Source organism: Chlorocebus sabaeus, chromosome 11, assembly GCF_047675955.1.
Source record: "Chlorocebus sabaeus isolate Y175 chromosome 11, mChlSab1.0.hap1, whole genome shotgun sequence".
Classification (NCBI taxonomy): Eukaryota; Metazoa; Chordata; class Mammalia; order Primates; family Cercopithecidae; genus Chlorocebus; species Chlorocebus sabaeus.
In genome coordinates this window covers 31,900,308-31,910,506 of record NC_132914.1, presented here as the reverse complement: position 1 = coordinate 31,910,506, position 10,199 = coordinate 31,900,308, and the positions used below count along the sequence as shown (strand labels likewise).

Below are 10,199 nucleotides of genomic sequence, written 5' to 3'. Positions count from 1 at the left end.
GTCGCCGGAGTTGAGGGATCCACGTTGAAGGTGACAATGACTTTTCTCCGCCGCAGTATTCTCTCGCGGAAAGGAGCCCGGCGGCCGAAAGGCCCGAGAGGAAAGCGACTGGCTGGCCACCGCGCAGCGGCCGGGGTCGGTGCGTCCGCGTGGGCGCGAGGCGCGGGCAGGGTCGGGCGCCGTTGTGAAACCTCGTGGTTTAGTTGACTGCAGCCCCCGGGCTAGGGTGGACAATAAACGCCATTCGCTCGGAAACTAAGTTGCCGTCCGCTTCCAAGCTGGCGGCCGAGGGTCTTTAAATCGGCCTTTGGGGGTCAGTGCTGGGCTCTGCCGGAGCGCACGCGGCGTGGCGTTGTTTGCTCAACTCCGGAGGGATGCGGATGCGACAATGAGAGCAACACGCGGTCGCTTAAAAACAGCCCGTCTTCCACTCTCCTGCCCTCTTCGGACCGTGCTCAAGAGCGTCTGGTGTCCGGGGTGCCTTCGGAGCCCGAAGTTTTGCTCCCCGTGCGTTCACCTGTAGCGTAGGTGTGGGCGCCACGGCGAGGGCTTCCCGTTTGTGGGCGGCCGTCCGCGCTGTAAGATGGCCAGGGAAGCCAACTTGGCTGGGGACGGAGGCGGCGGCGTTGTCTACGCCGCAGGAGTCAGTGAACTCCGCAGGGCACTGCTTTTTGTGCTCTACGTGACAGACCACGTGCTTCGGGCTGCGACCCTGGTCCTTGTCCGAATGTCCAGCCCCGCGTGAGCCGTGGGATGCGGCCGCCGTCAGGCAGGTCCGGCCGGCAGGACAATGTGGTTTGCTGATGATGGCGTCTTGCCAGTTTAAAAAGCAGAGTGAAAGTCGCCAACTCTCCGCCCGTGCGGGGCGGGTACTCCGGGCGTTTCTCATCAAGGACACTGCAAAACTTTGATTAAATGGGCCCGCTCCCAAGGGGAGGGCCGGGGGACCAGGCTCCGGACTCTTCCGGGCGCGGGGTCCGGACCCCTACCCGGGGTGATCGTCCAGTGTCCGGCCCCTGCGAAACGCTCCGACATCTCTGATGCTGCACGTAGGCAGCGCCCGGCTGGACAGAAAACAAAGGGCTGCATGTGCCCGTGCGGGCCCCCGGCGCTCGGGGCGGCCGCCTGGGCGGAGGGACGTGCGGGTCGGAGGCCCTCGAAGTTCGGGAGAGTTTCGGGAGGGGCTTTTGTCCCTCAGCCCCCTCGTGGGGAAACTTTGGCGGCGCTACTTGTGCGAGGTGCCATGCTGGTGCGTAGGGAGGCGGCGTGCTTCCCCGCTCGGGGCGTGCGGGCGGGCGAGGGAGGCGGCAGTGCCCGGCGCTCCAGCCCTGGCACCGGGGGCTGCGACGGCCGAGGGGTCCGGAGAGCGTGGCCCGGACTTCTCGGCCGGTTCCTTGTGGCCGGGGAGCCTGTGTCTGGGAGGTCTGTGGGTTCGCCTTTGAAGTCGAACTGTTGCCATGTTTGAATTACGTCAGGGCAAAGCCATGAGGAGGAACAAGCCCCGGCAGCGCGGCGTGCGGGAGGCGCGGCCTGCGGGAGGCGCCGGGTCGGGCGGGCGCGGGGCCCGTTGTTCCGGCGCAGGTGAGGGAGGTGGCGGCGAGCGACGCGGTTCACCTCCCGCTGCCCTCGCCCTCGCTCTCGCCCTGGCGAGCGGCCCCCGCAGGAACTTTCCTCCCGACGCGAGATGTCTTATTTATCAACAAATCCACCAGGGAGCATTCTTATTTGCTGGCTCGGCGTCTCTCTCGGCGGTCACCAGAGTGCCCGAGGTGGAGGCGCGATTTACGGAAGGTGGGGACCCGAGGGCCCTGGGAGGAGCGGGGAGGCATTTTACTGCTTTCGGGGAAACGGTCGAGGGCGGCTAGCACCTCTCCCCAGCCGAACTGTGGCCCGCAAGTCCAGGGGACCCAGCCCCGACGACGCCCGATAAACCACCGTGGGGAAGTTCCGGGGCTCCCAGTTGCCCTACTAAGGGAAGTGAGGACTGTGTGCGGCCAGTTTCTTTGTGTGTTTCTAGGGGGTGGGGGGAGCGGGGAGGGGCAAGGTTTGTTTTGATGTGGGGGGAGTTGGTTTATAGAGGTGGTAGGGCGGTGCAGTTTGTTCTGGTAACTATGACCGTAGTCAGTTTCTTTGTTTTTATTTTCTTCCTGTAACCTTCCATTACTTCAGGCACTCGGAAGATTAGGAATTACTGTTGAGTTAAACAGGGACCCTATCCGAGACAGTTTTACCCCAGCAATCCTTTCTCCCCCTCCTTATGTTGTCCTAAGGAGGGTTAAGAAAAGCTTTTCTTTTTCTTTTAATAATTTAAAAATGAATTTGACCTTGTTATTCAGCGTACACTGAAAGCACCTGTTTTTGAACTGGAATTTGCCAGACTTGAAAAGCCTTTTAATATTTTATGGCGCAAAATTGAACACATTTAGTTGCCCAATCTAAATTAAAGTCTGGGAGTTTCTGGTGGAGTTCCGGAGAAAACCCTCTTGGCATTTAAAGTATTTATGTAATGATTTTGGGAAGGGGGATCTTTTTTAGCCGAAAGGTATCCGTGACTCAGTGTTTGGTGGTTATTCACTGCCTTATCTTAGGATGACCTTGAAGAAGCAAATGTTTAGGGAGTTGGGCCTTTTGGAAACATTGTAAGGAGGCTGGGGAGCTGGCTGCGGAGGAAGCTGCTCAGGAAGATGTCACAGGGTAACGGCTAGCTTCTTCCCAGTTCCTGTGAACTGGGGTTGACCTTCTGGTTACCCCTCCTAGATTTTTCTTTCAAACTAACCTTTTTTTTTTTTTTTTGTATGTGGCCCCAGGCATAGCTTAGAAATTATGCTGGTTTGACACATGGATGCTTCTTTGGTATTTGGGTTTTGCCTGTAGTCTAGACATTCGATATGCACCACCGTATCTGTTGCTTCTTTCCTGATTTCTGCTGCATTTGAATCATGTTTAAGGCTTAGAATCTAAGTGATCATTACTAGGAAATAATACCCTTAAATGCCCTGCCCCCACACACCGAAAAATCGATACTAGTTGAAATTCATTTTTTTCTTTTCATTATTTTGTTACTAATAAACCTATTTTTCCCAAGTTTTGGTTGACCAAATTACAATACCAAAAGGCAACCAACATTAGTACATTTCTGTAGTAAATAGAAAGAGCATGTCAAGAAAATGAAAAACTTTGGATTTAATAACTTTGACTTTCCTTTGGCAGCTATTTCCCTGGGTCGTTATTTAAAATGCATATGACGTGCTTTGCAAATACGCTGAGATTATTTGAGTTGTTTTTCTTAATTAGTATTTCATAGCTAAGTTATGGCTAGAATTTCCATTTCCTAGCAGATTTCATATACTACATACAGAGCTGGTTTTTGTTTTACTAATTAGATGATGTAAAACACAGATTTGGATTATCAATGTGAATGAATTCAGGGTGGGAAAGATCCACAGACTAGGTCTCTACTGCTTTCTCTTTGTATTGCTTTTGTGAGAGGTTGGAAATACGAAGTTCAATTGGTAGAATATTCTAGATCACTGGTGGACAGCAGGCCCCAAGTCTGTCTGTCCTTGCACAGTCTTCTTAATGCTGTATATCTGGAACCTGAATGATCAATTCCCCCCCCCCCCCCCCACAGTGGTTATCAAGTCCTGGGAAATCTTGACTCATAGGGCTCAAACTCAGACATATTTATGTAAGAGAAGCGATTTAAGAACCATTTTACATGTAAAATAAAAGTTTTTCACTGGGAAAAGTGTAAACCAACTACACAGGGCTCTTATGAGGATAAATTAATCAATTTACCATGCCAGGCACATAGTAGGTTGCTTTAAAAGTATGTTGTTTTCGTTTTTTCTTAAGAGATGGTAGGAATATAATTGGCTGAGCAGAAAAGGAACACAAGGATTGAGGCACAAAGTTTTGCTGTTCAGAGGTTTCTGAGTTAGTAATGCTTGGGTTTCAAAGCTGTCATCATCTTATAGTCACTTTGTGATCTAGTTTTTTCCATCTGTAAAATGGTAGTAATACGTATTGTAAATAAGTTGTAAATAATTAAGCAAGTGACATGATTGATAAATACTAGCTGCTGTTGTCCTCACGACACTGGGAAATAGACATTCTATATAAAGTAAAACTGAGGCCTGGGTCAGTTGTTGTTTCTGGGGAAACATTAAGTAAATTTTTAGTGGAAAGAATGAGTGTCTTTGGTCTCTTCCCTTACCTTATGAAAGCAGTTCTGGGAAGACCCTGCCCTTGACTCTTGGTTGTCTTTTCAATTCTGATTCAACCATTTTACATCAGAAAGTCCTGTGGAAACCTGGAAAATGTCATTTTTCTTTCTTCCTGATTTCTCTTGTCCACACTTAGTTTTGATTTTGGAGTGTTACAAATTGAGACTTTTTTTGTTGTCTTTTGTTTCTCCAGTTTTTTAATTGAATCTGCAACTAGGATTTTTCTGTATTATGGAAATAATCTGGAAATGCATCTAGTCCAAAAAGGGAGTTTGTTTTCAAGGTAGGGAGGTTTTCTCTTTGCCCCAGAAATACTAATGTCACAGGCACATTGCTGTTACATATTCAGTATGAAAGTTGCAGTTCAACTAAAATAATTTATTTATAGTTTTGTATTTAGTTGTTTTCCACCTATTACAAGTTTGGTTTGGCTTAATGTTGTTTTAATTTGGTTAATGTTAACTGTGCTGAGTTGAAGTAGCTCTCATTTCTCATTTCTCCCCACACTAGTCTAATTTCCTTCCCCCGGTCCTGCTTGAAATAAGCAAGAAACATTTTTTCCTATAGCTTTTAAAACCTCAAGCTTTTTTTCCTACAAAAGTCTATAGACCAAATGTTAAAGAAAAATGACTCCTTTTTGAAAACATTAAAAATATTTCTATAATCAATAGCGCAAACAATGACTCCTTTCAAAACATTAGTTTTTAAAATTCACGTCTTTATTGTAGACACCATTTCCCATTCCATGCCCTTAAAATATACTGTCTGTATTAATCTTGGCTGCCAAACTCTTTGAGTAGTTAGCAAATTCTACCTGTTTCCGTGTACTATGTACAACCTGGTTGTAATACAAGAGTTAGTTTCTGTTCTGCAGCGGTTTATTATTGAGTAGAGGAGATAATGCAGTAAACAAGAAGTGAAATCTTATGTGGTAGGTGTCCTAATAAAGGTATGGCAGGGTTTTGTAAAAGAAGTAATTCTTAAGAGAATTTCCCAGGTCAAGGGGATGGAGGGTAAGCTGTCTCAGACAGAAATAATAGCCTGAGTAGAGGGTGGCTAGTTATTAAAGTTGGTTTGACACTCTTAGAATATCAGAATTCCAAGTTAGGAGCAGCTGGTAGGCAGGAGCAGATCCCAATTCCTTGCCAAGGAGTTTAGATACTATCATGAGGCCAGCGTTGGTACCTTGGAAGGGAAGATTAATAGTTGAATTTTAGGAAGATATCACATGTTTAAAGGATATAGGGAAGTCAGTTACAAGGTTCTGACAGGAGTTCATGCACCATGATGAGGAATAAACAGGCAGTGGGGATGGAAGTGAAAGAAGAAACAGAATCTCTAAGGACTTCACAATAAATTTGATGGAGGGCCATGCAGAGGGTGAAGGAAGAGCTCAGTTGGCTTCCAAGTTGTTTTTGTGTGACTGTGGATGATAACCAAGATAGGTAAACAGAGGAAGGGCAGATTTGGACGGAAGATTGTATAATCAATTCTCAGGGTATTTAAAGGTTGAAATGGATTGGTGATCAGTTGGCCATATTTATCCTAGAGCTAAGGGGAGAGATTGGACCAGGAAATGAATAATATTGGGTTATTACCAATAAGATTGTTAGTAACTTCCTGTGAGTGAATTGCTCAAAGACAGAAAGCAAAATGATACCTGAAATGTAAGGGGGAAAAAAGAGAGAAAGAAGAAAGATTTATGAGTAAACAGAATTGTCAGAGCTGAGTGCATACCTCGTGCCAGTCTTTGTGTTGATGCTTTACAGATACTATTCAGGAGATTTGGGATTTGTTATTATTATTATTATTTTGAGATGGAGCTTTGCTCTTGTTGCCCAAGCTGGAGTTCAATGGCACGATCTCGGCTCACTGCAACCTCTGCCTCTGGGTTCAGGCAATTCTCCTGCCTTACCTTCCTGAGTAGCTGGGATTACAGGTGTGTGCCAACAGGCCGGGCTAATTTTTTGTATTTTTAGTAGAAACGGTGTTTCACCATGTTAGCCAGGCTGGTCTCAAACTCCTGACCAGGTGATCCACCTGCCTTGGCCTCGCTTATTGCTGGGATTACAGGTGTGAGCCACTGTGCCCGGCCTGTCATTATTTTATAGATGAGGAAACCGAATTAGTGAGGTTAAGGAACTTTCCTGAGGTTTGGGTCAAATCAGGTGTGTATACTACCATGTATCCATTTTCTTAACATTTTTATCAAGTTTGAAAATGGGAGAACAGCTTCATAGAAGAGTATATGGGCCCATTTCATGACCTTAAAGTCTCCCTGAAAAGGCTAAGTTCCTCTTTTCCCACAGACCTGGGCTTAAAATCTTTAGTAATCAGAGTTTTATCTTCAATTAAATTTGTTGTACGTATCTTGGGATAGATAGCGTTTATTTTTCTTTAATGTGCAGCTCTTATAAATTCAAGGAAATAAACGGAATTTCCTAATATTACAGAAGGGCAAATAAAATTAGTGGTGACTTCCTATTTAGTTGTAAAGACAGAAGCAGAAATAGACTCCAAATTGACTCATTGCAGACTCGAGTATAGTTATGTTTGTATTTTTAGTAGAGATGGGGTTTCACTGTGTTAGCCAGGATGGTCTCAATCTCCTGACCTCATGATCCGCCCACCTCGGCCTCCCAAAGTGCTGGGATTACAGGTGTGAGTCACCGCGCCCGGCCTGAGTATAGTTATATTTTCTAACTCATAATCATCCCTTTAAAGCGAATAAATATTCTTTCTGACACTTTGAATTTTTTTTCATCCACTGGAATTCCTCTTAATCTAGAATTGGGAGACCTAGTTTTTTTTTAACTCTACCAAAATTGGGGAGGGGCCTGATGGTTTTTTATACTATCTAAAGCCCAGATACTTGAATTTGTAATTTTATTTTTAACCTATGCCACTTCAGTTGAAGACTTATTTCTGAGTTTGACCTCTTTCCTATATAGGATGAGTTTTAGGCTCTTCTGCCAAATGTGGATTCCATAGACAGCCACAGTTATAAATGCTTTACCATCTAATTTCTCAGAGACAGGGCACGTGTTTGGAGAGGCTGTTGGCAAACAAGTGGGGTCTGCTACCCTTTCTGAGTTTTCTTACAGACAGATTTACATTTGTCCCTTAAAGTAAGCTAAATTCAGGCATTTTGCTGAGATGTAGGCTGGTATCTAGAAGCGGGTAAGAGGAAATAATGTCTTACTGCTCCATGGCTTTCCTTAACTGCTGATGAAACATGTCTCATTGTTGGGGAATACTGCAGCCAAGTGGCCTAGCAGCGGGAGAATACAAAGCATTTAGTCCTGTTGACCCTTTGTGAAAAGTGTTGCTCCAGTTACACTGTTAGTGTTTACTGGATCTTGTACTTAAATGTGATTCATGATAGCATATGATTGACTAAAATGGTGTCAGTGGTGGCATTACCAGTTACAGGAACTCAAGTATCCCCCCACAGTTTGTGATCACGAGTATTTTTTCTTGTTTATTTCTTTTCCTTTCCCATCATCCTGCCATTTCTAGTTTGACTCTAAAGACATGCATCTCCTTCACTTCAAAGTTGTCTTTGGTTGCTTAGTTCTTTTTGTCTTTGTTCACTGCTGCTTCCTTCCCACTTTACAAATCTTTTGCTTGTCTCCTCTCTGCAGTTTCCTTCCCATTCTGCTCTGTGTGTATTTTGATCTTACCAGTCTAATTCGTAGTCTCTCCCATGGAGTGTATTTTCTAATTTGTATCTCTCCATCTGTATGTCTTTGAGGAAGTTTATTTAAGCTCTGTGCTTTTTTAGATGACTCTTAAGGTGCGTCTTGATAACCAAGGTTATTGGGGAGTGATGCTCTTGGTTAAAAAAAAAAAAAAAGCAGGAGGTAGTAAAGTGAAAGTAAGCTTCTTTTATGCTTGCACTCCTCAGAGGCAACCACTATTTACTATTTTTAAAAACCAATTTTAAAAGAAGTTTGTGTACTCACAGTCTCATTTTAAAAACATCCTGTGAGATTATACTGTATTACTATTGTTCAACTTGCTTTAAAGGTTGAAACAGCATTCTGTGGTGTTTCAAGCATAATTTAACCAGTCTGAAAATTTCATTGACATTTAAGTCACCTCAACTACCTTGTGTGTGTGTGTTTTTTTAAAGACTTAGGCCAGTTGATTTTTAGAAAGAAAAAATGATAATTAGAAGCTAGGATTTTGGTTTATTGGAAACTTAAGGATAGTTTCATTTGGGAGGTTGTTCCCCTAATTTGTGCATATCAGAATTTCAGTTCCCAAGATGACTTGGACAAGTTGTGAAGTTAACTGTTGATTTACCACATTTGACTATTGCTCTCAATTTTCTTCCATCTAGTCCACCCGGTGGTATTATTGAGTTTCGAAAGGTACTTTTGAATATAAAAATAACCCTTTACTTCTAAATATATAAAAAAGCCAGAAGAAGGAATCTAGAGAGTGGAAGTGGAAGTTATATTAGAGTAACTAATGGTGTCCTTCAGAGCATGCATACCAACTAAGGAGAGTTTAACAGATGTTAAATTTATCATGATAAGAACCCTCTCCATATCCTTAAATGTGAGTTAACACCCATATAAGATTTAAAAAGACAAGAAAATAGTTGAATTAAATTCATGGCCTTTTCACTGTCTCCTGATTCCATATTAAAAAGGTTACTAAAGCTCTAAAATTTGCATTTCAGTATTTTTCATTTTGTTTCCTGGTTGGAGCTTAAAATGAACAAGTATTTGGTAATGTTGAGATTTATAAGAGTTAATCTTTAATCTTATTTATCAGAAAACTTTTCATAAATAGCATCTTTAATATAAACTATTGCTGTGAAACTCTTTTTCTTTCTTATGTATATTATTATATTCAGTAAACTTATGTGTTTAATTAGACATTATTCCTGATCTTTGGCTTCCCAATTTCATTAGATGAGATTATAATTGTCCCTTTTATATCTTTGATATATCGTGGTTATCTCATCCTTTTCTTGACTCATCAGCACCAAGGTTAGATTCATTAAGTTGATCATTAAATTTATATGAAACCCACAGCTTTAAAGTAGAAGAAAACCCCACAAATCAACCAGAACAGATATTTAGAATTGATTGTCGTGTTTTAAAACTTTATTTTTTTGTTTATATACATTTTGTCCATGTAATTACAGTTATCTTTCTTAATTGCTTTTGCTCACTTAGCTATTACCTTTAATCTTTTTAACTTTGGGATATTCAATTAATTTGGTCAGAACTATAATTATAGCATGGTTTTTTTTTTTTTTTTTTTTTTTTTTGACATGGATTTTCGCTCTTGTCCCCGAGGCTGGAGTGCAGTGGTGCAATCTCAGCTCGCTGCAAACTCCGCCTCCTGGGTTCAAGCAATTCTCCTGCCTCAGCCTCCTGAGTAGCCGGGATTACAGGCGCCTGCCACTACTACGCCTGGCAGAGTTTTTTATTTTTCGTAGAGATGGGGTTTCGTCATGTTGGTCAGGCTGGTTTCAAACTCCTGACCTCAGGTGATCCACCCACCTTGGCCTCCCAAAGTGCTGGGATTACAGGCTTGAGCCACCACTCCCGGCCATGGTTGATTGTTTTTAACTGTTACAGTATTAAAACAATTTTTGGGTTTTTGGCTAATAGTAGTCAAAGAAAGAATGCCAGTGAAAGTGCTTTATAAAATGTAAAGTGCTATACAAATGACAATTTAAAATTTAAGCAACACATTTATTACACCTGTGAAAACAAATAAAAGAAAAAACTGATCAACACAGTCCTCCTCTAAATTTCTTTCTGGCCCAGAAATGTGTATACATGCAAAGGCAGCTATGTCAGAGATAAGCGTTACAAACTCCCGTAGGTAGGCATGTTTTAACTGTAACCTTTCAAATCCTGAGAAACTTCTCAAAATGTTTGTCCTATTTGAAGAAACTTCAGACAGCATACTGTAGACAGACAGATAGATGATGATAGATAGTGTCAG

General features: G+C 43.0%; 2 protein-coding genes across 2 annotated transcripts in view; one reads left to right on the top strand and one right to left on the bottom strand.

Annotated features, from left to right (window-relative positions):
- Positions 1-381: 381 nt before the first annotated feature.
- Positions 382-889, bottom strand: LOC103218821 (uncharacterized). Its single transcript, XM_073020601.1, has one exon. The coding sequence runs from the start codon at positions 887-889 to the stop codon at positions 410-412; it is 480 nt and encodes a 159-aa protein (XP_072876702.1). The 3' UTR covers positions 382-409.
- A 730-nt stretch (positions 890-1,619) lies between these two features.
- The window catches only part of SINHCAF (SIN3-HDAC complex associated factor), a 44,169-nt gene continuing 35,589 nt past the window's right edge, over positions 1,620-10,199 (top strand). Inside the window, exon 1 of the mRNA XM_037990168.2 lies at positions 1,620-1,791. The gene's annotated coding sequence lies outside the window, so the exon portion shown is untranslated. The remainder of the gene's footprint in view (positions 1,792-10,199) is intronic.

What these genes read in the sequence shown, in the direction of transcription:
- LOC103218821 (XM_073020601.1), bottom strand. Translation starts at nt 889, where the DNA reads ATGAGAAACGCCCGGAGTACCCGCCCCGCACGGGCGGAGAGTTGGCGA.